The sequence below is a fragment of the Salvelinus fontinalis genome, chromosome 21 (assembly GCF_029448725.1).
Source record: "Salvelinus fontinalis isolate EN_2023a chromosome 21, ASM2944872v1, whole genome shotgun sequence".
Classification (NCBI taxonomy): domain Eukaryota; kingdom Metazoa; phylum Chordata; class Actinopteri; order Salmoniformes; family Salmonidae; genus Salvelinus; species Salvelinus fontinalis.
The window spans coordinates 37,008,693-37,035,398 of record NC_074685.1 but is presented as its reverse complement, the minus strand read 5'-3'; the positions used below and the strand labels follow the sequence as shown (position 1 = coordinate 37,035,398).

Genomic DNA, 26,706 nt, shown 5'->3' with positions numbered 1-26,706 from the left:
CAAAAAAAGAAACGTCCTCTCACTGTCAACTGCGTTTATTTTCAGCAAACTTCACATGTGTAAATATTATGAACATAACAAGATTCAACAACTGCGACATAAACTGAACAAGTTCCACAGACATGTGACTAACAGAAATTGATTGTGTCCCTGAACAAAGGGGGGTTCAAAAGTAAGTCAGTATCTGGTGTGGCCACCAGCTGCATTAAGTACTTCGGTGCATCTCCTGAGTTTATTTATGTATGTAATCATGTTTTTGACTTAACTTTGTCTTAAGTCAATTTAACAATATTTGACTTACTATTAGCAAGGGTAACAATGGTGACTACCTGGAGAGTGGACAGCAATCTGTGACCTTTACCAGTCAGACATTTAGCCAGCTAGAGTTGATGTGGCGGGAGAAAAGGCTAAGGTCATCATTGCGGTCATCCATGACCTTTTGAGAAGAAACATTTACAGTGCCTTCAAAGTATTCATACCCCTTGACTTATTCCACATTTTGTTAGTCTAGATTGAAAATGTATTAAATAAAAATATATCTTACCCATCTACACACAATATCCCATAATGACAAAGTGAAAACATGTTTTAAAAATGGTAGCAAAATTTTTTGAGAATGAATTACAGAAATATCTAATTTACATAAGTATTCACACCCCTGGGTCAAAACTTTGTAGAAGCACCTTTGACGGTGATTACAGATTTGAGTTGTCTTGAGTGTATCAGCTTTTCTCCCGTTCTTCCTTGCAGATTTTCTCAAGCTCTGTTAATTTATATGGGGAGCAGCAATCTTCAAGTCTTTCCAGACTTTCAATGGGATTTTTGTGAACTCCAGGTGTGCTGTCATGTGCCTTTTTCTCAGGAAGACTTCTGTCTGGCTACTCTCCCATAAAGCCCAGATTGGTAAAGTGCTGTGGAGACTGTTGTTCTTGTGACAGGTTCTCCCATCTCAGCCAAGGATATAGTTTTGTCAGCGTGGTCATTGGGTTCTTGGTCACCTCCCTGACCAAGGTCCTTCTTGCCCGGTTGATCAGTTTGGTTGGACGGCCAGCTCTAGCCATAGTCTGGGTAGATCAATATATATATATATATATATATATATATATATATATATTTCCCCCCCAATGATGGCGACCACTGTGCGATTGGAAGCTTTCAACACTCTATAAATTGTTTTAAAACCTTCCCCAGATGTATCATCAATTCTATCTCGGAGCTCAACGGACAGTTCATTGGACTTCATGGTGTAGTTTCTGCTCTGACATGCACTGTCAACTGTGGGACCTTAAAGACAGTTTTCTTTTTAAATCTTGTCCAAACAATTGAATTGGCCTCAGGTGGACTCCAATCAAGTTGTAGTGACATCTCAAAGATGATCAAAGGAAATTGGATGCAGCGGAGCTCAATTTGGAGTGTCATTGCAAAGGGGTATGAATACTTATGTACATGAGATTTCTTTACTTCATTTACAATAATTTACAAATATGTGTTAATATTTCTAAAAACGTGTTTTCACTTTGTTATTATGGGGTATTGTGTGTAGATGGGTGAGAGGGGGAAAAAATATTATTTTATGCATTTTGAATTCGGCCTGTGACCCAACAAAATGTGGATTAAGTCGAGAGGTACGGATACATTCCTGAAGGCACTGTAGCCTAGACCGTAGAAATGAGGTCAAGAAACATAAAACTGCTCGCTCCCATTACTGAGCTAGCTCTCTGCATGTTTCTCCTTAAATCAATAACCTACTGGCAGCAGTAACGTTTCATTGACACTTTTGGCTACAGACGTGAGTGCTACGGGTCGGTAGTCGTTTGGGCAGGTTACCTTAGTGTTCTTGCTGAAGGCAGAGAATGATCAATAATCCTGCTCTTACCACAGTATCGGCCAACATTTTCAATTTTTCAAATGATTCAACGTGTTGAATTGGCAAAAACACGTTTGCTCCTCGACACCCAGCAGGTGGTCGCGGTGTGTCCAGCGCTTTAGACCTAACGTCGTTGTGTTTTTGTTCTCTTCCTTCCCCTCAGGTTACCGAGATGCCCAAGCTGACAGAGCAGCTGGCCGGACCTCTGAGACAGATGCAGGTAAACACTATTCACTCCAGCAGAATAAGCACTGTCCTGGTGGTTAGCATAGGTTACAAAGCAGGATCAATATGTGTAACCCAGGTCAAAAGTAGTGCACTGGAGACAGTAGGGAATACGGTGCCGTTTGGGATATAGCCAATGAGTTTAGCAGCAGGCTTTTCTAAATATGATTTAAATAACTTGCGTATGGAATTGAAACGGGGATGGTAACAAACTCGACACTTTAATTCTGCTTTGTGATGCACCCCTCAGGCCTGGTTTAGTCTACTTTTCCGATGTGTGGTTTCTAACACTTAGCTCATGCTGTTTGTGAACCAAGGCATACACCGACATGTTTATCTACACTGCAATGTATGTTTGACTTGGAATCCAACCAGTCTACCTATTCTATTGACTTACTGCTGTTTCTGTCTGCGGAAACCTGTCAGCTAGAAGCGCCGTCTACAATCTAGATGTTTGGTGAAAGATTAGATTGGGTCTCCCTGCCTGAGTGTTTGCCTTCATGTGAATGGATGTTTGCTGAAATGGTATAATCAAAGTGTAAGAAATGCCATGTACTTATCATTTGTACTTTTTGTTTGTTTTCCCTTTTTAAATTCTGTTTTTTTTAATGTTAGCCTATACCCAATAGCAATGTATTTCGGGATCTGGACTTGTCCCAATTGTAGTGCACTACTTTTGACCAGTATCCATAGGGCTCTGGTCAAAATGAGTGCACTATTAAAGTAATTTTACACGCAACCCATGACTGTCACATGGATGTAATAAAACCTGGAACTGGTTGTCAGGAGTGTGCCAAGCGCGTTGCCAAGGTGTCTGCGGAGGCTAAGCTGGAGGTGGATGAGGATACCTACCTGGACAAGTTCAAGCCTCACCTGATGGACGTGGTCTACACCTGGGCTAACGGCGCCACTTTCGCCCAGATCTGCAAGATGACCGACGTCTTTGAAGGTAACTCACCTGGCGCTCTATCTGTCCAGTGCCTAAGAAATGGACAGCGCGCTCCAAATTTAGGTTTTCTGTTTCCGTGTGGGGTAGCCCCATTACATTGAGTCATTTAGCAGGTATTCTTATCCAGAGCCACTTGCAATCAGTGCAAGGTAAGTGCCAATCTAATGGACAGCCTTCCAATTGTTGTTTTTCTGTTGGCCAATGTCTCTGACTAGCAGTTGATAACTTTTTATTTGTTTTGCAAACTGGCATGTTGTAGTACGTGGAAAGAGAGCCAGAAGACCGGGTGATGAACTCTCATGTTGAAATATATGGTTTTCTCTGCATTCTGTATTGGCAGTAGGCCTAGTCCTTTATGGCTGGAAAGGTTTCTGTTTTTCTGAGGTACAATTCAGGGAATAACAGATTTCTACCTCGTGTAATGAATAGCTTCAAAATATGTTTACTACCATCACGTGTCTGTCCTTGCATCTAGACGGGCATCTATGAATTTGAGGGGTTACATTTCCCGAGTCCCATACCAAAACAAGTGACAGAGCTGCTGTTTTGCTGAAAAACAAATCCCAGGTTGTAGCTTTTAAGGCACCATGAGTGTAGAGGATTTAAAATTATGAGAAATAGCTGAAACAGATCATCCCCCCTAATGCTCTCATTCTCTCTTCAAAGTAACTCTAGAGATAAGACTGGTATTTCACCCTGACATGAGCAGGAAAATATGCATCTCCCCTCTTTGTGACGCACAGATCATAGTTCAGTTATCAGATCCTTCTGAGATTTTGGCTCTGGATTCCATGTGAAGCTGTAAACTGTGGTTGTTTTTTTTTTTTTATAAGGAGGGTTGGTGTTCTGGTCACACTGAGAGGCAAACCTTGGTGTGGCTGGTACTCATGGTATCGTATAGTTCAGTTAGAACCTTCTTCGAAGAACCATTTGATGGCCTTTGGCCGAATCGTAACTGAACTCCCCCGAATTTCCCTAGTTATACACACACATCCTCTATTTGAATGACTCCAGTGCTGTTGTTTTGACTGCGGGCTATCACTGTAGTCAAACTGACCCAGATCTCAAGAGACTCCTGTCTGAGTACGGATCCCTGTCTCTCTGCTCCGTCTGTGGTCGCTGACCCCTGTGTCTGTCTGTCTGTAGGGAGTATCATCCGCTGCATGCGTCGCCTGGAGGAGCTGCTCCGTCAGATGTGTCAAGCAGCCAAGGCCATCGGTAACACCGAGCTGGAGAACAAGTTTGCGGAGGGTAAGATCTGCTCTACATCTACTGGTTGTAGCCTTCAGGCTGACAGAATGCTCGTGTGGTCTGTAAGTCTACAGTTTAAACCAATAGTAGAACAAGTCTGCAGAGGGTAATCTGATCTCTTCTGCTGACTGCCCCGATGCCGACATATGTATGCCAGAGTTAAACTTGGTGTACTACTACCAGGGCTCAGAGAATCCTCATGTTGGTTGTGCCTGTGTCCCAAAGTGAAGACATCTCCCCTAGTTAAAATACATTCTGTTACGAAGACACAACCACAGCTCACAAAACTAAAGTCTAAACATCCTTAGTAGTCAATGGAGACAACCAACACTGTGTTGGGGTTCAGCTTAATTCCAACTAGTGCAGTTTTTTGACTCTGCCAATATCTTGGACTGAGTTGTTGTCAAGCTTGGAGGCACCTACAGCAGTGTACATTGAACAATTATACTCATGTATTTCTTTTGTTTTTCATTACAGGTATTACGAAAATCAAGAGGGATATTGTGTTTGCTGCCAGTTTATATCTGTGATTTGTTGTATTTTGTGACCGAGTGACACCTTTGTAAGACAGACCTGTGTTTGTTGGTTTGAGTATGACATCCAGACAAATTACAGAATTTTTTATGTGTTAATAAGCATAAAATGGCTTATCTTTCCAAAAAGCGCAACATTTGTACATACTTCAACAATTTTAATAAAAGTCTGTATAGTGATTTCTTTTAACATACAGCTGGATAAAAATATATATTGTTTGTTTTTTTGTTGCTTCAGGTGAAGATACATTATATTGGTCTGGATAATACACAGGAAGCTGTAATAGTAGCAGTCCAGCCAAGGCAACATGGGTGGGACTCAGAGTCCAATAGGGAGCTCAGACAGCTTGGCTCCAGGTCATAGGGTCAGGAAAGCACAAAGCAGGGTTACATTCACATGTCTGGTTGATTCCCAAATGGCACCCTATTCCCTACATAGTGCACTAGTTTTGGTCATAGCCCTATGGGTCCTGGTCAAAACTAGTGCACTATGTAGGGAATAGGATGCCATTTGAGACGCATATTTCCTTTCCACCCCAGTGGTCTGACCCTCGGTGGGGTATGATGTGCATGCAGTAAACGCTTCCCACCAGATACGCAGGTGTACGGTTCCTCTTCTCTATAGCTTAGTTGGGGCTGCTGTCGTAATGGTTTCCGTTAGTGGGTGTCTCTTGCAGGCTGTTGTGGGGAATCTCCACATCTTCCTGAGGTTCCACCCTCTTCTTGAAGAAGTCTGACACAAAAAATACCTGCAGGGGAAAGAGAAGTGTCAGTGGACAGCTCTGGGGGGAAATGGTTAACCTGTTGACTTACCTCAGTTCATGATTTTATTGAAGAGAATTGCTACTTAGGTAGGAAGTAAGGCTTTGCGAGTGGGACATGTATAGGTCGAAATAGTTTCAGGTCAGGAGACACCTTTTGACTACAATCCACTGGGTCTGGATGAAATACCCCTCTAACCTCTGGGTAATAGTAGCGGAGCGCAATTTCTATTGTAACAAATGGACAAATAAAAGCTGAATTGCCTTAACCAAATGAAGTGTGATGGTAACTCACCACCAGTATGGCCACGAGTGCTCCCTGAATTAGGCCAGCCAGGACGTCGCTCCAGTGGTGTTTGTAGTCTGACACACGGGACAGGCCAGTGTACACGGATGCAGCGATCAGGAAGAACTGGAGTGTTGGTCTCAGGAGTCTAGCCCACTCTGCCTGCAGTCTGGCCTGAAGGTATAGCTGGGAGACGGGTGGAAGTGAGTTAAGACTTGCCTAGTTAAAGGTTAAAAAAAAAAGCCTTCTGGTTTTTACTACTCACTTGTTTGGTCAGTTAAAATGGAAATGAGTTACAGGTTAAATGGATTTAATGCGACCACAGATTGCTGTCACAATACCCAACCTTGCACACAAGGACCACAGTGTCTGCTGCATAGCAATGTCGCCAGAGCAATTGTAGGTTGAAACCAGTAGGTGACATGCTTCAATCCTCTTGGTTTTCTACTTGAGGTTCGTGTGTACTGTTTGGGTTGGTTAAAGTGCTGGCTACTGTTTGAAAGTGGTCTGGTCCATCATTGATGTGCGTGAGCTGGTTCTGGTGTATGTAAAAATCATTCCAATGTTGACGCTGGCAGCTGTGGGATCTTGCACACTCCTGTTTACTTAAACCGACTCTACTCTCTAACCGCTCTACATGGCAGCTTCTCAACTCCTGGATATTAACGTACTGCACAGCTGAAACTTCCAAAGTAGTATTTAACCAGCCTTCGCCTGCTGTTTTTACTAGGCCTGAAACTTCATATACAGTTAAGTGAAATAGATCATTTCTATCAATTATCAAAACAATAACTTACAGCCATTTCCACCTCTTATGGAATATAGTTTCCAAATCCGTGTACATGGTTATGAGTTATGGCCTTTCTGGACCATGTTGGTCAATGTGACAAATCAACTTCACTCAGTAGTTCTGAATGTGTTTGTACAATAATGGGTGTGTCTATTCATTCATGGAAAACAAACCTGCGATGCTTCTTAAAATAGACTTTAGACGTCTCTGTTCTTGGACTTCAGAACTGCTGTTTGGTCTTAACTCCCATTTGCTGCAGCGATTGTCAGGACTTTGGCATACTGTAGAAAGCTATGCCACCTTACCAAAAGTTACTGTAGGTAATGAAAGGGTGTATTGTGTTCAGCATTACTGTAACCCGACATCCTGCTTCTAAGATAAGCCAAAGGGACCCTCGTGTTCTGTTAGAGACCCAGCTCACAAAAATACACTACTTTGTTGACCATCCATAGCAACTGTCTACAACGCAGTGCACTGATGTTTTGCTGCATTTTGAGTACCAGTATTCGATGTACGCAATGGGCCTTTATATTTATCATCCCATGTTTCTGCACTGTAGTGAACTTGAGGTAAATTCAGTTCTCTATGAACCATGTACGTATGTCAAGTATATCGAACAAAAATATAAATGTTCCATACCCACAAAGCTTATTTTTGCACATTTGTTTACGTCCCTGTCAGTGAGCATTTGTCAAGATAATTAAGAAGCATGCTCATTACAAGGCTACTCAAATGTGCTTTTTTGTTATAACACAATGTCTCAACTTATGTGAGGGCATGCTGACTGCAGGAATGTCCACCAGAGTTGTTGCCAGAATTTAATTTCTCCAACATTGTTTTAGAGAATTTGGCAGTAAGTCCACCTGCGGGATCGTCTGAGACCAGCCACCCGGACAGCTGATGAAACTGAGGAGTATTTCTGTATGTAATAAAGCCCTTTTGTGGGGTAAAACTCATTCTGATTGGGTAGGCTTATGCCCAGTCATGTGAAATCCATAGATTATTTCCTTATGAACTGGTTAAAATTGTTGCATTTATATTTCTGTTCAGTATATACTGTCTCTGCACGGCAGTAAACTCAGTTGGTCTAATGTAAATCTGATTTACTTGCCGACGTATGTATCAGATTCGTGGTATTTTTGCTGCTTTTCGAGTATTAAATACTCGAGTATTAGACCCTCTATAAATGTCTGCACTGTAAACTGTTAATGAATCTGATACATTTGAGCTGGGACGATAAACCAAAAATAATCGACACTGGACATTTTGCAACAATTCATTACAATAAAAAACTTAGGGCCCTACTAGAGAAATGTCAAGTTTGAAAAGTTTTTCAAATATCGGTGACAATTGATGGTTACATTTAAAGTAGTGGTTAAGGGTATTAAATTGGTGCATTGTTTTCAATTTATCGTTAAAATTCAGTTTATGGATTTTTGTCCATATCACCTAGCTCGATGATACATGAGTGCACCCCATAGAGGATACTTACTGCCAGGAACAGCATGCAGTACATGGAGAAGGAGGAGTGGCCGGAGTAGAAGGACAGCCTGCAACACAACACACAATGGCATCATGGGATGGCTGTGTGCACTGGGGGGAAAAAAACACTGAAATAATTCACCCACCCACTTCAAAATCGGCTTGGTGTTAAATCCCTATTCTGTTGAATAACAGAAACACACACTGGCAAAACTGACACACCCTTTTCTGGGTAATAGGGTTGGGCTGGGGAGGGATGTCTGCTGACGTCTATTATGGAGCACTGACTGATGAGGGGGGATGTTGAGACAGCATCAGTTGCCCTGGGCGGGCGGTTAGAGGGCCGCCGGCTTTAGTGTCTTCCTGTTTGCCTAAGCAGTGCTGCCCTGCCGAGGCATCCGCCCGTCCAGCAAATGACTGATAACCAGCTGGGGATAGCTGCAGGCCCACAGACAACGCCCTGGAGCCTGGTACCGAAGTGGACACTAGTTAGCGTTGGGAGAAAGCCTGCCCATAGTGACCGAAAAAGTCCACAGCGCTGTAACATAATCCACCAGCCTAATGTCATAACAATAGAGAGCTGTATACAGCTTCTCTAGTGGTAATGGGTGAAAACAGAGGTTAAGACATATCACACAAAGAGAGCTCTAACTCAACTCCCTTAATTCAATTCTCTTTATTAACCATGCGAGGACCGTACAGCAATGAGGGAAGACAGATTGAACCCACAGGACCCAAAACCCCCTGTAAACCATTATAGGGGAATACCGTTGATTCACTGAGGGAGGTGTCCAAGTGTAAGGCACTTGGGACACACAAGCCACGGTTCTGACCTACAGCGGGCCTCATTTCCCCGAGAGAAAGGCTCACATTGCAGAAAGAGGAATTGAGAAGTTGATCTGACCTGCTCTCATCACTCGATCCACCAGGCAGTTATTTGTTCTATTAATGACTACCATCCCAAAGAAAACACCCAGAACCGGGCCCTCGACCGGGGAAGGGCTGCCATGGGAAACCAGAGCAACACCCAGGTAAATATGACCTGGGGCCACACGAGACTGGGAGAGCCCACCCAGGGATCATGGTAGAGATTAGAGTAGTCTCTGTATTGGGTATACTCAGGTTTCAAGGGTAACACGGGAGAGTCTTACCACATGAAGTAATGATACACCACAGCCAAAATGTACAGTCTGTATAGAGACAGCCAGCGAACACCACAGCCAAAGTGTACAGTCTGTATAGAGACAGCCAGCGAACACCACAGCCAAAGTGTATAGTCTGTATAGAGACAGCCAGCGAACTAACTAATCGCCCACCACTGACTGAGGATGGGACAGACCGGCAGGCACTCCATTTACCTTTGTTGTTGGTCTATAATTGACAAGTCCTAGATGTAGATTTCAAAATCTAAATAAAGACAGACTTCCTCTCCTTCGTAGATCTGTCTGTTTTCAAGTAGATAAAAAAGGAGGATGTTCCAATCTTGTCAGATTGAAATTTAGTGCGACTGTTTTACAGAATTTGGTTAGTGCCTATCTGATACTGGTAATTAACCTTGGTCTACGTGGTGACAACGAGTATGCTTGGAGACCAGCTTTCAGTGAATGCTCGGAGAAGCAGAATTCGTATGGAACTTCTAAACTCAGACCCACGTCCGGCTCTGGAGCAGGCTTGCAAAACTGGGTCTATTGACCTGGAAAGACCCATTTACCCAAAGGCAAATCAAGGTAAAACCATGGTTCCTAGTCCATTGCAATTAGGGCTTAAAGCAACCCCAGGTGTCCCAGTACAATGTAGGAGCCAGGCAATAGATCTACTTCTGTTTATTCCAGGTTGGCCTCGACTCCCACAGTTATTTGTGGAATTGTAAAACATTGTACAGGTTAAAGTACAGAGAGAGCTCTAGCTGAAGTCATTTCCCCCTGATAAGCAGCCAGCCTAGTTGTCAGTGTCAGACACATCCCCTCGGTGAGTCTTTATAGACGATTTCCAGCTGAGCAGTTGTTCAACTGGGCACAGCCTAAATCCAAAATGGCTACCCTATTCCCTATATAGTGCACTACTTTTGCTATGGGCTCTGGTCAAAAGTAGTGCAGTAAATAGGGAGCCATTTGGGACACGCTGGAAACTTCAAAGTGCGGGCTTGCCTGACTCAACAATGATCTCATGGTCAACATATCTGAACCATAGAAATATAATATATTGGATTCTATTTCTAGGAACAGGACATAATCAGCAATAAAGCAGGAGATATTCTATTTCAGAGGAAGTATGATACAATTGATTCAGACGATCTGTAACAAGCATTCCAGCTCGTTCAAAATCATTCCTTAACCCTTCCTTTGATGTTTGCAGATTTATGCTTGATCAGCAATGCTGTACGGTGGGTGTGACGCAAATGCGGAGCCTCCGTGAGCTCTGTACCGCATCGCCGTGCGCCTCCCAAATGTTGTAACAATGCAGAGGGCTCCGTATCGCTCCGCAAAAATAATGGTAAAATAAATGAATAAATAAAAATTGACATGATTGGTTGACGGTAGGTGGGGGCGGTACATCCTGTATAAAACACCAACTTCCTTGACAACAAACATGGAGAACTTTGACAAAAGGCTATCCAACAAGTTCACAAATAAAACATTTTATGATATCTCGTGTAGGGATTTCAATGACACAAAAATGAGTTTGAACTCTTGGAAAGAGATCGGGGAGGTAATGGGGGGGTAAGATGCGATAAAGAGGTCAATGGCCGTAGAGGACGCTGGCGTACTTTCAACAAATCTGATCTAACAAAGTGTTTTTTTGTCAAATCTGTCATGGTTGATGTATTGTAACAGGCCCACAATGTGGTTACTAAAATTCGACTTGGATATACACTGCTCAAAAAAATAAAGGGAACACTTAAACAACACAATCTAACTCCAAGTCAATCACACTTCTGTGAAATCAAACTGTCCACTTAGGAAGCAACACTGATTGACAATAAAATTCACATGCTGTTGTGCAAATGGAATAGACAACAGGTGTAAATTATAGGCAATTAGCAAGACACCCCCAGTAAAGGAGTGGTTCTGCAGGTGGTGACCACAGACCACTTCTCAGTTCCTATGCTTCCTGGCTGATGTTTTGGTCACTTTTGAATGCTGGCGGTGCTTTCACTCTAGTGGTAGCATGAGACGGAGTCTACAACCCACACAAGTGGCTCAGGTAGTGCAGCTCATCCAGGATGGCACATCAATGCGAGCTGTGGCAAGAAGGTTTGCTGTGTCTGTCAGCGTAGTGTCCAGAGCATGGAGGCGCTACCAGGAGACAGGCCAGTACATCAGGAGACGTGGAGGAGGCCGTAGGAGGGCAACAACCCAGCAGCAGGACCGCTACCTCCGCCTTTGTGCAAGGAGGATCAGGAGGAGCACTGCCAGAGCCCTGCAAAATGACCTCCAGCAGGCCACAAATGTGCATGTGTCTGTTCAAACGGTCAGAAACAGACTCCATGAGGGTGGTATGAGGGCCCGACGTCCACAGGTGGGGGTTGTGCTTACAGTCCAACACCGTGCAGGACGTTTGGCATTTGCCAGAGAACACCAAGATTGGCAAATTCGCCACTGGCGCCCTGTGCTCTTCACAGATGAAAGCAGGTTCACACTGAGCACGTGACAGAGTCTGGAGACGCCGTGGAGAACGTTCTGCTGCCTGCAACATCCTCCAGCATGACCGGTTTGGCGGTGGGTCAGTCATGGTGTGGGGTGGCATTTCTTTGGGGGGCTGCACAGCCCTCCATGTGCTCGCCAGATGTAGCCTGACTGCCATTAAGTATCGAGATGAGATCCTCAGACCCCTTGTGAGACCATATGCTGGTGCGGTTGGCCCTGGGTTCCTCCTAATGCAAGACAATGCTAGACCTCATGTGGCTGGAGTGTGTCAGCAGTTCCTGCAAGAGGAAGGCATTGATACTATGGACTGGCCCGCCCGTTCCCCAGACCTGAATCCAATTGAGCACATCTGGGACATCATGTCTCGCTCCATCCACCAAAGCCACGTTGCACCACAGACTGTCCAGGAGTTGGCGGATGCTTTAGTCAAGGTCTGGGAGGAGATCCCTCATCCGCCACCTCATCAGGAACATGCCCAGGCGTTGTAGGGAGGTCATACAGGCACGTGGAGGCCACACACACTACTGAGCCTCATTTTGACTTGTTTTAAGGACATTACATCAAAGTTGGATCAGCCTGTAGTGTGGTTTTCCACTTTAATTTTGAGTGTGACTCCAAATCCAGACCTCCATGGGTTGATAAATTTGATTTCCATTGATCATTTTTGTGTGATTTTGTTGTCAGCACATTCAACTATGTAAAGAAAAAAGTATTTAATAAGAATATTTCATTCATTCAGATCTAGGATGTGTTATTTTAGTGTTCCCTTTATTTTTTTGAGTAGTGTATTTTGCCACGTAACATTTAGAAGTTGTCCCTTTTCAGGTTTAGAAAAAGTGACTGCTAAATGCTAATTCCCATTCGTACACGCTGGGAGAATGGCTAACATACAGAAATCGATGGTGGTAGTCAAATTAGTTTTCAACTATAAGGCAGTTGATTGACGATGACAAGAACATGTATCGGGGCTGGCATCCATTCAAGTATTATACTCAGATTTTTACCTCAACATAGTGTGTGTAATACACATATAAACAATAGCCTAAATGTAGGCACATTTTGGGGCGATTTGGGATGGAGATGCAGGTGAGAAAACAGCAGTCTTTTTACTTCATGCTATCTTGGCTGATCTATGTCAAGCACCGGGAAACAGACTCCAACATCTCAGAAGAGGTAAGGTCTTTTCACTACGCCAGTTGCTTGTAATTAGCTGGATGGCTATAGAGATTAGCCCTGAATCACTACGAGTGGTGCGGGCGCAGACCAATTTATTGGATGCCCATGACAGCTACCCGAAGCGCAAGAAGTATGAATGCTCCGACTTCTGTGGAGGCTGCATTCACAGTAAATGCTCTACAGCCACTGCGGATGTCGGATTGACCACGTAAAGCCTTTTAGGCATAAGAAGGACGCTCCACCACTTCACTGCCTGTACCTTTCCAGACTCATCAGATATGCCTAATACCCACCCGATCTGTAAACACTGAACGGTTAGGAGGGCTGAGGGGAAGTGGTAGGGAGAGAAATTCAGCCCAGCTGTCAGTTTCCTCTCAACAACACCCACCTGGCCTCGTTGACCATGTGCGTATCCCCGGTGCAGGTGAAGTCCTCAATGTAGGCGCCTGCCGTGCAGTTGATCAGCTTCCAGTCGGGCTTGCACACGTCCAGGAAGTGAGGTCGCAGCCGACCAATCGAATACTTGGCGATGTCAGTGAGCGATTGGCTCATGGCAGCCCCGAACACGAAGGTGCCGATGGCTTTGTAAACACTGGCCACATACATGTTGCTGAAAGAGGACTTTGATTTGATGCGCTTTAGATAGACTGAAAGGCACTCTCCAAAGACCATCTGCGAGGAGAGGAAGTAGAGGTTAGATCACTTACTCATCCCTCACAGCTTAGAGTTACAAGTATTTGCACATTAGTATTGTAATTCAAGTCAAAAGTCACAAAAATTACAGGTATTTTTAGAAGAATGTTCATCTGAGTGAATATATTATAAAGGCCTAACAAGGATGTCCACAGAAAAACATGTCTAAAGTCAAACGAGTAACGGCCATTTTAAAAAGGGGAATTATCACCATGTAGATTCAGACCATGAGTGCAACAAACGTGTCATTTAAACATTGTGGGCGGTTGGTGAGGTGGGTCTTTTTAAATGTCAAATAGTGTGACAACTTTCTGACTCACACCTCTCTACCACACTGTGTGACAATGGAACTGAAAGCATACGCAGTTCTGTGGGAGTGTATTTGCGTTCCCCTATCTGGAAATAGGCCTACAACATTACCATATGCTTACTACTGTACTCTACACGCTCAAGAGGGGGGTCTTGATCTGATAACGGTTGACTGTTCAACTGTTTAAACATCAAGGGTAATTAACACCATGACACAGATACCATCAAGTCATAACCCGAAAGCCTTTGTGTGTGTGAAGGAATGGTTGAGGAACTGTCTTGAGGATAGAGGGAGTCCCCAACTTTCATTCATGACCTATAAATGAGTTACATCCTGTGTGAGGGTTTCTACTTGCTGAGTACAATTACACTGACTGACTGGAAATGTATGCGGACCATGGGATGTGAACCTTTTTGTCTTTTCCCATCAATTATGATGCAGAATTTGTCTGTTTTATGTCAATTTAATGGAACTAAAAAGCTTTTTGATTTTGAATGCTGCAAAAGAAGGACTTGGATAACAGCCACAACAACGCTCCTAGAGTGCCTCATTTAGTCATTTTACTGATATCTATCTGGCCCATATTTCACAAAGTCTCAGAGTAGGACTGATGGTAGGATTAGTTGTCTTTTAGACCAGGGGTTCCCAAACATTTTCACTCGGGGGGGCCTCCCTTCCAGCATTGGAGAACATCCAGCGCCCCTCGCACATCATGTCTATTTCTACGGGCCCAAATATTGTTCGTGACAGAAACTTCACACCCCTCGTTGGTGGAGAGAATTTTGCAGGTTTAAAACTTATTTCCTGCAATTCTACACATTTTGTCATGGGGTGCAAAGAAAATTCTTGCAATTCTATACATTTTGCCATGTCTAATGTGTATTCATGTGATACTTGACAAAAAAATAACAATATTTATGGACTACAGGAAAAAAAAAACATTAGTTGACTAAGGCAATGACAAACACTAGCCAATTTCAAAATTGACCCTTGTGCATTTTTATGATTTCATAACATATATGGAATCATGTAGTAACCAAAAAAGTATTAAATCAAAATATATATTTTAGATTCCAACACAGCTTTGCACACTCTTGGCATTCTCTCAACCAGCTTCATGAGGAATGCTTTTCCAACAGTCTTGAAGGAATTCCCACATATGCTCAGCACTTGTTGGCTGATTTTCCTTCACTCTGCGGTCCAACTCATCCCAAACCATCTCAATTGGGTTGAGGTCAGGTGATTGTATAGGCCAGGTCATTTTGAAAAACAAATTATAGTCCCACTAAGCACAAACCAGATGGGATGGCATATCGCTGCAGAACGCTGGTTAAGTGCACCTTGAATTCAAAATAAATCACTGACAGTGTCACCAGCAAAGCCACAAAAGGGCTTTAAAACATACAGACATACTCCTCTGCACTCACTCACTCTGCCTGCCCCCCTCCCCTCTGAAGATCCCGCAGGTGAAGAAGCTGGATGTGGAGGTCACCCCTGCCGGATGTGCGCCACCCATGCCGACCCTTCGTGCCCCCCGTAAGGGGCCCTCCCCCCAGTTTGGGAACCACTGTTTTAGACCATGATGACAGGGGGACCTGATCCTAGGTCAGCACTCCTACTCTGAGATGCTTTGTGAATACTGGCCTCTGTGCTTTGAGTTTGACTATCAGGAAACGTACTAACTAGACCAGGGGCGTACATCCGTATGTGCCATCGCGCGCTTGTTGATTTTGTCCGTTCACACCAAACGCGATCAGGACAAGCAGGTTGAAATATAAAAACAAAAACTCTGAACCAACTATATTAATTTGGGGACAGGTCGAAACACATTAAACATTTAGCTAGCTAGTTTGCTGTTGCTACCTAATTTGTCCTGGGATATAAACATTTGGTTGTTATTTTACCTGAAATGCACAAGGTCCTTTTTTTCCTGGATCTTTGTGGAATATTTTTACTCCCAACAATTAATCCACAGATAAAAGGGGACTTATAAAACCAAGTTCTCTTTTAGCGCCTGGAGATGCATACGCTCGTGAGCAGTTTTTAATGAAATGATTGAATAACATGTGTAACTCACACGGGCGGTGTGCTCAGCATGTTAGCCAGTCAGAATTCTGGCCCAGAGTCTAGCGATATCTCAGGAAGGCAGAGGGAGGGACAGTTTGGCCATTCCTATTGTATCGTTCAGATAGAGACTGAGTAGACTTATGGAGAGGTCTTTGTTACTGGGACTTTAACGGTCAACTGCCATGGTCTGATACGTTTGTGATCTACGAGCACATAGAGAAGCAACTAGCAAGAGTAGGGGATTTGTTTGCTTTTTCAGTTCTCAAGTGATACTTTGAGCATCTCTAACATATGCAGTTCAATTTACAAATCAGATTATTAGTTTGCTTGCTTTTGCAAGGAGGAGCATGAAGCTCCATTTGTTTATTTTCACACAGACAGTGTGAGAATGTGATTAATGAAGCCAAGAGGTTAAACTATACACACACACATCATTGCTACAGTGATGTATGTATAGCATCAATTAAATGACAAGCGCTAAGACTGGGAAAGGAAGAGAACGAGACGTTAATCGAGTGAACATAAAAACAGGTGCACTTACAGTGAGTACTGTGACGGGTATCATAACTCCACCTAACAACTGATAGGATATGGTGTCTTCTTTAAGAGGGTACTTGATTGAGTCATCGTTACAGAAAGATCCACGTTTGAAGGGATTGTGTAGCGGTGTGAGTATTGCGAATGGGAGTCCAGCTAGCAAAAAGCAAAAAAAACAGAACAAGAGAAATCGGTTAGGAGAGCAGGCACTAAACATCCTTCTTAACCCGCCTCTCCGTATAAAGTCAATGCACACCTGTCTAAAGGCGTCCGCATGCTTCCCGGACGAAACAGTTCATTAGAGTTTGTGCATATATTATGGCAACATTTTGTGACGTTTTTGTTCGTTTTGGACTTCAGGGAGTTTTTTGTTTTGTTTTTATTGGAGCCGAAGTATACGCCCCTTCATCGGTGATTGGTCAACAGTAGGGATTCTTCAAGAAAGTCTGTCATTCAACGAGGCATGACTCGTTTTTATGCACATTCTTTTAAAATGAAGAATACTGCACCAAACATCTTGGTTACATGGGTTCAGTTGGTAGAGCATGGCGATTGCAACGCCAGGGTTGTGGGTTCGATTCCCACGGGGGATCGGTATGGGGAAATGTATGCACTCACTACTGTAAGTTGCACTGGATAAGATCGTCTGCTAAATTACATAAATACACTGCTCAAAAAAATAAAGGGAACACTTAAACAACACAATGTAACTCCAAGTCAATCACACTTCTGTGAAATCAAACTGTCCACTTAGGAAGCAACACTGATTGACAATACATTTCACATGCTGTTGTGCAAATGGAATAGACAAAATGTGGAAATTATAGGCAATTAGTAAGACACCCCCAAAAAAGGAATGGTTCTGCAGGTGGTGACCACACGCCACTTCTCAGTTCCTATGCTTCCTGGCTGATGTTTTGGTCACTTTTGAATGCTGGCGGTGCTTTCACTCTAGTGGTAGCATGAGACGGAGTCTACAACCCACACAAGTGGCTCAGGTAGTGCAGTTCATCCAGGATGGCACATCAATGCGAGCTGTGGCAAGAAGGTTTGCTGTGTCTGTCAGCGTAGTGTCCAGAGCATGTAGGCGCTACCAGGAGACAGGCCAGTACATCAGGAGATGTGGAGGAGGCCGTAGGAGGGCAACAACCCAGCAGCAGGACCGCTACCTCCACCTTTGTGCAAGGAGGTGCACTGCCAGAGCCCTGCAAAATGACCTCCAGCAGGCCACACATGTGCATGTGTCAGCATATGGTCTCACAAGGGTCTGAGGATCTGATCTTGGTACCTAATGGCAGTCAGGCTACCTCTGGCGAGCACATGGAGGGCTGTGCGGCCCCACAAAGAAATGCCACCCCACACCATGACTGACCCACCGCCAAACCGGTCATGCTTGAGGATGTTGCAGGCAGCAGAACGTTCTCCACGGCGTCTCCGGACTCTGTCACGTCTGTCACATGTGCTCAGTGTGAACCTGCTTTCATCTGTGAAGAGCACAGGGCACCAGTGGCGAATTTGACAATCTTGGTGTTCTCTGGCAAATGGCAAATGTCCTGCACGGTGTTGGGCTGTAAGCACAACCCCCACCTGTAGACGTCGGGCCCTCATACCACCCTCATGGAGTCTGTTTCTGACCGTTTGAGCAGACACATGCACATTTGTGGCCTGCTGGAGGTCATTTTGCAGGGCTCTGGCAGTGCACCTCCTTGCACAAAGGTGGAGGTAGCGCTCCTGCTGCTGGGTTGTTGCCCTCCTACGGCCTCCTCCACGTCTCCTGATGTACTGGCCTGTCTCCTGGTAGCGCCTCCATGCTCTGGACACTACGCTGACAGACACAGCAAACCTTCTTGCCACAGCTCGCATTGATGTGCCATCCTGGATGAACTGCACTACCTGAGCCACTTGTGTGGGTTGTAGACTCCGTCTCATTCTACCACTAGAGTGAGAGCACCGCCAGCATTCAAAAGTGACCAAAACATCAGCCAGGAAGCATAGGAACTGAGAAGTGGTCTGTGGTCACCACCTGCAGAATCACTCCTTTATTGGGGGTGTCTTGCTAATTGCCTATAATTTCCACCTTTTGTCTATTCCATTTGCACAACAGCATGTGAAATTTATTGTCAATCAGTGTTGCTTCCTAAGTGGACAGTTTGATTTCACAGAAGTGTGATTGACTTGGAGTTACATTGTGTTGTTTAAGTGTTCCCTTTATATTTTTGAGCAGTGTATCTCTTTGGCATAAACGTCAGTTAATGACCGATTTCTTGAGTTATATTAATTCTGAGTATGCGAGCACACTCGTTCGGGTCGGCTAGGCTCCAGCCAAACTGAAGCATGCTGACGCCTTAAGACTGACAGAGAACATTCAGAGAGGAAAGTCAAGACATATCTAAGTAGATATCTAAACATCGCATGGTGTCAGGAACATAAGGAATGAAAAACATCGTGGTTAGAGAGTTGTCGTGGCAACAGCCCCTACTCACTTCCGTGGTGAAGATGTTAATGGTAGAACAAACCATGCCCAAATGATTCCTCTGCACTGATTCACAGCCTTAACGTTCACAGCCGTTTCGTGCTTGAGTGCAGTGGACTGGACATGCAATATGACAAGTAGTTGTCCATTCCACAACAACTCCCAATAGTGCTTGTTCTCTCTTCATCTAAGGACACAGCAGGTCATCCTTTTGGAAGTGGGCGATCTCAGATTGTTCTGGCAATTCTCACATAGAAACTTCATTAGGAGGAGGGATGTTTGACCTGCCTTTCTACATTTATCACAAACCATTTTTAAGAAAATCATGAAAATCATCAGTTTGAGGCTTTTTTATACCTATACATGCCTCCTATAAAAATAACTTAGGATCCATGAATCGTACAAGATACAGACAATATATTGGTGTCCTTATAGTGTGCCCTATGGAGTATTTCTAGATTCTGAAATACACATATTTCAACATAAAAAAATATTAATATGAATATCTCAAAATTACCCTTTTTGGTTTTGTTCATTTAAAGATATCTTGTTTGGAACAATATACTCTACAAGTACATAACATTTCCAGAGGGGGCTCTCTGCTAATTCTGAAGTTCTGATCAATTTTAGGAGCACCACCAACACCGTGAATGTTAAATGGATTTAAATGTTAATTTCTATGTATAAAATGGGTCATATCATTAAAAGTACCAGGGAGCCCACTCTGGAAATTGTATGTGTTTGAAGAGTATATTGTTTCAAACAATATATGTCTAAACATAAACAAAATCTAAAATAGTATTTTTGAGATATTCAATATTAATGTTTTAATGTTGAATAAATTAAATGTTAGAATTGGCATTTCAGAATCAAGACATACTCCATAAGTTGACACACATGATAAGGTGTATAATGACACCAAGATGTTGTCTGTATCATGTAGGGTTCACAGATCATAGTTCAAAAAAATAAAAGGGCCAATTATGGCCACTTTCATCATGATTTCCCCCACTTTCACCAAAATTTTCTAAAAACACGTTGTGATATAAATGTTTAAAAAGCAGGTCAAACCTCATTCCTCCCAAACGAAGTTCCTATGTGAGAATTGCAAGAACAATCTGAGATACAGAAATATTTTCCGCTCCACTGGCGATGAATCGCCCAAGTGACTCGGAGGAAGATTCACCTGGTTTCAATGTTAGTTACATAAGAAACTTCACAATAGAGTTCACACTACACACAGTACGGAAACTGTATTTGCTTCAAACGTGCTGTGGAAGAAGTTTTTGTTAGACCTTTATATATACAGGTAAGTCAATTAAGAAAATGTTTTAGTAGTTAGTAATAAACACAAAACTGTAAAATCCCACACTGCTAGCTCTACAACACACATTGACCCAAAGAAAGTAGAAAGACCCCCCCCCCCCAAAAAATAGTTGATGTTAATTCACATTAGTATGTAAATACTCTCCACGACTGATCTAAGAGATTGTTTTTCTGGATGTTATCATAGTCCGATCATGCTGCTGTCATCACAAAGGACCCCAGAACAGTCTGGCTGTCAAGGACTAAGAGGAGAAACTGGTCCAACACAGAGTCAAGTGACAGATTCACTCTCGCTTTACAGACCCACTGTTCCTTAGAGCAAAAGCTGCATTGTGAAGCACCACAGTTTGAAAAATGTTGCCAAGCAACAGGTTGATGTATATATAAATAAATCAGAGTGAACCATAAATAGTCTTGTCCAGGGGACTGGAGTGGAGATAGTAAACAGAAGTAGTGAGACTTATGTATGGGACTCCAGTAGATTATGACAGATTAAGTATAGGTAATGGCAAAAAAAAGTCTAGAGTCTGTGTACACGTTTTACTATACATGTGAGTACCAGAAATTCTCACAAACATAGAAAACCAACAAAAATTCAGAGAAGTGAGGGCATTTTGCCAGTCCTCAATTGTAAAAAGGCTATTAAATAGCCTTTTAGGAGTTAGGATAATTGAAAATAGGATTTTGAATGGGAATCAATTGTTGGTCCTCAAAAAGTCCTCACAATTATAGTGAGACATAGGTGTGTGTGTGTGTATCAACATACTCAAATCAGAGTGTTCCAGGAAAGTATTCCAGTTATTTTTGGACAGAGAAAGTAAACAGTGTTTGTTCCAAAGCCTATCAACAGGATCCTCAAGTTTTAATAACATCTCTACATCCAAAGCTCAATAACAAACATGTTGAAATTCTTCTAAATCTAATTTCTGTGTTAGCAGATAAACCTTAGGATCAATTATGTTTGCTATTGCCAAAGTTGGAAAAAGTGGTTAAGGGCAATTCCACAATAACGTAATTGCTCCAAGACTCAATGTATGCCAAACAAAAAAAACAACTTTGATTTCAAAGTTTAACAAACCATTAAAAAAAATCTATGCACAAAGACTACTGTTAACAATTTACACTGAACATTTTACAAAAACACCTTTACTGGAAGAACTGTGCAGATGCAAAGTTTGGTAACAGAATTTTGGTAAAATCTCCCATGTTTCCAAAAACTCTTAAATCTACTCCAAATTAAGATTTAACGTTGTCTACAGAAAGAATAGGGTTTCACTGATGACATGACACATTGACTTTGAAAAAAAATCTCTTTTGGTTATTGAACTACAGTAAGTGAACTGGATTTATACCCAGTAACGGAATTTCATCATGGGTCCCTAATCTGTAGTACACAGAAATTTATAATTATGGATATGGTGATGTATCGTAAATAGGTACACAAAAAGGTATAAATATGCAATATCCTTCTTTGCATATTTGGGTATTATTCTACACACTGGCTATTATTTTAATGACCTCTGCCCCAAAACAAGACCAAATTTGAACCAATTATATATGTATTTGTTTCTCAAGTAGGGGACATCAAAGTACAGCACAGTAGAGCACAGCACAGAACAGTAGAGTATAGTACAAGTACAGTAGACTAAATCACAGTATAGTTCAGTACTGTACAGTAGAGTTCAGTACAGTACTCAACTCTAGTATGCTCTACTGTAACAAACTCTACTGTACTTTTCTTTACTGAACTATACTTTACTGCGCTGCCCAAACTTGAATATCCAACTGTGGTTTGTGACTACTATGATTTGTCATTGTAGCCATATCAAATTGCAGGCATTATGTTACGGATTCCTCGGAAATTCCATTACCGATTTGGTAAATGTTTAGTTTTAATCACTTAATCATTTATAAACAAAAATAAATATTAGTAAAAACACTAAACTAGTTGATAGTAGGGATGCACAATACATCGGTGAGCATATCGGAATCGGCCGATATTAGCTAAAAATGCCAACATCGGACCGATGTCTAGTTTAATGGCGATGTGCAAAACCGATGCCAAAGCTGACGTGCATACCTATATAACGTAGGTACATGACGTAATGACGCCACGTAAAATGTAGCGCTACACGTGCAACACAGCATTCCTAACCTAGCACACAACGTCTGCTGTGTGGATCGAGCAGTCAACAAGTCGAGCAGTCATTTGAAAGAGTAAGAACATTTCAACGAGACAACTCAAAGGTGAAATCCATTAAAAAGCCAAGATAATGGCATTCGTTGCCCTTGACAATCAACCGTTCTCTGTCGTGGGCAATGTTAGCTTTCGACCTTCCAGGAGGACAACCATCTCTGCAGCACTCCACCAATCAGGCCTTTATGGTAGAGTAGCCAGACGGAAGCCACTCCTCAGTAAAATGCACATGACAGCCCGCTTGGAGTTTGCCAAAAGGCACCTAAAGACTCTCAGACCATGAGAAACAAGATTCTCTGGTCTTATGAAACCAAGATTGACCGTTTTGGCCTGAATGCCAAGCGTCATGTCTGGAGGAAACCTGGCACCATCCCTACGGTGAAGCATGGTGGTGGCAGCATCAAGCTGTGGGGATGTTTTTCAGCGGCAGGGACAAGAGACTAGTCAGGATCGAGGGAAAGATGAACGAAACAAAGTACAGAGAGATCCTTGATGAAATCCTGCTCCAGAGTGCTCAGGACCTCAGACTGCAGTAAAGCTCCCCATCCAACCTGACAGAGCTTGAGAGGATCCTGCAGAGAAGAATAGGAGAAACTCTCCAAATACAGGTGTGCCAAGCTTGTAGCGTCATATCTAAGATGACGATGCTGTAATCGCTGCCAAAGGTGCTTCAACAAAGTACTACGTAAAGCGTCTTAATACATATGTATTTTTTGTTATTTTTTATGAATTCGTTTTTGCTTTGTCATTATGAGGTATTGTGTGTAGATTGAAGGGGGGGGGGCGATTTAATCAAATTTAGAATAAGGCTGTAACCTAACAGAATGTGGAAAAACTCAAAGGGTCCGAATACTTTCCGAAGGCACAGTATGTCTTAATTTCTCCAAAATATAGACTCTTTGCTTTCGTTTGACATGCTCATATGAACTTCACGTTGGTGCTCATGGGTTCTTTTACCTGGATATGACCTTAAACTAGCAAAGGTCATCGAAATTGCCAAAGGTGTTCAAAACAATAAGAAATGCAACAGTTGGACAATGGATGAATTTTTAAATAATCCATCAGATATTTTACTGCATGGACAAATAATGAATGAAGTTAAGGTTTTTTTGTGGGAATTCTGGTATTGTAAAACATACATTTTCTTATTGTATGAAGTATTTTACATATTTTGTGTTAAAATAAATAAAATGATGTGCCTCATTTGCATAAAACCCTGGGTGTATATGCATATATTCATTAATTAACATAAGGGGGTTTAACAGGGCTACAAACTTCCAGCCACTTGCTACCCTACCTGCACTCCCCTGCGCCGTCTACACTGCCTCATTTATTACTGTTGTCACATTCTCTTGCATAATTCAACAAGTGTGTTAATAGCAGCATACTCTCGGATAAAATTTTGGATATTTTTTTTTAAACCACACGCTTGGCTTTAGATTACACCCATCTAAACTTACTTTACGTTGTTTGTGAGATCCGACATAACATTCACTACAATCTGCGTGTTAATTTTCGGAAGTTTTTAATTTCAGCGCATGTAATTTGTAAACATTTCAACTATTAAATTATAACTTTTTTCAATTCCACAAAAAAAAAACACCCATCAAAAAGTGTCGAGACGGTGCGTTAAATCCCAGACTAAGCTTTAGCGTATTCCATTAAGACCATTTGACAGGTCATTACAAATTACAAGAGTAAAGAGTAAAATCAAGCCAGCGAGATTAAAGCGACAAGTGGATTTTGCACCGCTCAAACACAGGAAATAGATGGCTGAAATCGACAGATCCCGAGGTAGGCGAGGCATGCTCGTTCCTAGTTAAACTTTAAATCACGTTTGAATGGCCTAGTTAACAGGGTAACATAATAAACCGCTTGACCACAGGGGTTTGCTAGTTTCTCTCAGGTCTAATCTCGAATCTCTTTTTACATTTCAGTCATTTAGCAGATGCTCTTATCCAGAGCGACTTACAGGGAGTGCATTCATCTTAAGTGCCATTACATGCTCTTTGATATTCAACCCCAGAACACCCTTCCTGTGAGTCGCCTGCAAACACCAGGACTTCCTCGCTGATCCGTTGGACTCTAAAGGCCTAATGTTGACTAAAACTTCTCCGTAGCTCGTGTTGTAAAAGCTTCTCAGGTGACTGAAATGACATGTGGAAATCAGGATATGTGAAATGAAAATGAGGACATGGGAAGGGGAACTCATTGTGAACTGGACATCCTCTTTTGAGTTAACACAGTTGGCAAAGCAACAGGATTACAACCGGTTTATAGGGTTGTAATGGCGCCAACTAGTTTTGCTTACTGGGTATGACCTTGTTGAACTTAACCCTTCGGTTCAGACACCTAAACTCAGTGGACATCCTCCCTAATGTTGAGGCCTGATACGATACGCATCATGACAGGGGTTTAACATAAGAACTAAATGGAACATCTTTATGCGATACGTATGTGTATTATATCAATGCGTTTCACTTTTCACTGAGATAGAACAACTGCCTGTTTGTTAGTCATTGTGTAGTACTAACAGTAACAGAGGTGCATTGGTCATTTTGTACGCTGCTGTTCAATGTTTGGTCAGTTAAAATCTACGAAAATATCTTGGTTTGTCAATTCTACTATTGTTACTTACACAGCAAATGGGCAGAGCGAAGCCCGCCGTGTAGAGCACAATGGAGGTGACTGTACTCTGGTGGAAGGGGTAGCTGATGCTGTCATCGTTACAGAAAAAGCCCCTCTGATAGGGCTTGATTTTGCCCAAGTTAAAGGCTGCCAGGGGCAGTCCCCCTGTGGATGGAGAGAGGAAGTAAAGGGGTTAACTTTGTAATAAAATGTATAAAATGTTTAAATGTAAATAGTGATATGAGGAATAAATACACAGTGAATAACGAATAAAAGAATATGGCTATATACAGGTAGTACCAGTACCGAGTCAATGTGCAGAGGTACAAGGTAATAAAAGGAATGTCCCTTTTCAGGACCCTGTCTTTCAAAGATAATTCATTAAAATCCAAATAACTTCACAGATCTTCATTGTAAAGGGTTTAAACACAGTTTCCCCATGCTTGTTCAATGAACCATAAACAATTAATGAACATGCACCTGTGGAACGGTCGTTAAGACACTAACAGCTTACAGACGGTAGGCAATTCATGTCACAGGTATGAAAACTTAGGACACTAAAGGAGGCCTTTCTACTGACTCTGAAAAACACCAAAAGAACGATGCTCAGGGTCCCTGCTCATCTGCGTGAATGTGCCTTAGGCATGCTGCAAGGAGGCATTAGGACTGCAGATGTGGCCAGGGCAATAAATTGCAATGTGCGTACTGTGAGACGCCTAAGACAGGGAGACAGGACGGACAGCTGATCGTCCTCGCAGTGGCAGACCACGTGTAACAACACCTGCACAGGATCGGTACATCCGAACATGTCACCTGCGGGACAGGTACAGGATGGCCACAACAACTGCCCGAGTTACACCAGGAACGCACAATCCCTCCATCAGTGCTCAGACTATCCGCAATAGGCTGAGAGAGGCTGGACTGAGGGCTTGTTGTAAGGCAGGTCCTCACCAGACATCACCGGCAACAACGTTGCCTATGGGCACAAACCCACCGTCGCTGGACCAGACAGGACTGGCAAAAAGTGCTCTTCACTGAAGAGTCGCGGTTTGTTCTCAACAGGGGTGATGGTCGGATTCGCGTTTATCATCGAAGGAATGAGCATTACACCGAGGCCTGTACTCTGGAGCGGGATCGATTTTGAGGTGGAGGGTCCGTCATGGTCTGGGGCGGTGTGTCACAGCATGATCGGACTGAGCTGGTTGTCATTGCAGGCAATCCCAATGCTGTGAGTTACAGGAAAGACATCCTCCTCCCTCATGTGGTACCCTTCCTGTAGGCTCATCCTGACATGACCTTCCAGCATGACAATGCCAGCAGCCATAATGCTCGTTCTGTGCGTGATTTCCTGCAAGACAGGAATGTCAGTGTTCTTCCATGGCCAGCGAAGAGCCTGGATCTCAATCCCATTGAGCACGTCTGGGACCTGTTGGATCGGAGGGTGAGAGCTAGGGCCATTCCCCTCAGAAATGTCAGAGAACTTGCAGGTGCCTTGGTGGAAGAGTGGG

At 42.9% G+C, this 26,706-nt stretch overlaps 2 protein-coding genes across 3 annotated transcripts in view; one reads left to right on the top strand and one right to left on the bottom strand.

Moving 5' to 3' along the window:
• The window catches only part of LOC129818813 (exosome RNA helicase MTR4-like), a 47,743-nt gene extending 42,708 nt beyond the window's left edge, over window positions 1-5,035 (top strand). The window contains exons 23-26 of the mRNA XM_055875070.1: window positions 2,031-2,087; window positions 2,879-3,041; window positions 4,188-4,292; window positions 4,770-5,035. Of these exons, the coding sequence (XP_055731045.1) occupies window positions 2,031-2,087; window positions 2,879-3,041; window positions 4,188-4,292; window positions 4,770-4,822 (378 nt within the window). The 3' untranslated portion in view covers window positions 4,823-5,035. The remainder of the gene's footprint in view (window positions 1-2,030; window positions 2,088-2,878; window positions 3,042-4,187; window positions 4,293-4,769) is intronic.
• LOC129818814 (phospholipid phosphatase 1-like) overlaps window positions 4,898-26,706 on the bottom strand; it is a 36,516-nt gene continuing 14,707 nt past the window's right edge. The window contains exons 2-6 of one of the 2 annotated variants that reach the window (XM_055875072.1): window positions 25,209-25,363; window positions 13,356-13,639; window positions 8,155-8,212; window positions 5,882-6,058; window positions 4,898-5,574 (exon numbers count right to left, since the gene is read on the bottom strand). In XM_055875072.1, coding sequence (XP_055731047.1) covers window positions 5,452-5,574; window positions 5,882-6,058; window positions 8,155-8,212; window positions 13,356-13,639; window positions 25,209-25,363 — 797 coding nt within the window. In that variant the 3' untranslated portion in view covers window positions 4,898-5,451. Of the gene's footprint in view, window positions 5,575-5,881; window positions 6,059-8,154; window positions 8,213-13,355; window positions 13,640-16,578; window positions 16,731-25,208; window positions 25,364-26,706 lie in introns of both variants that reach the window. The other variant, XM_055875074.1, reaches the window with a different exon arrangement.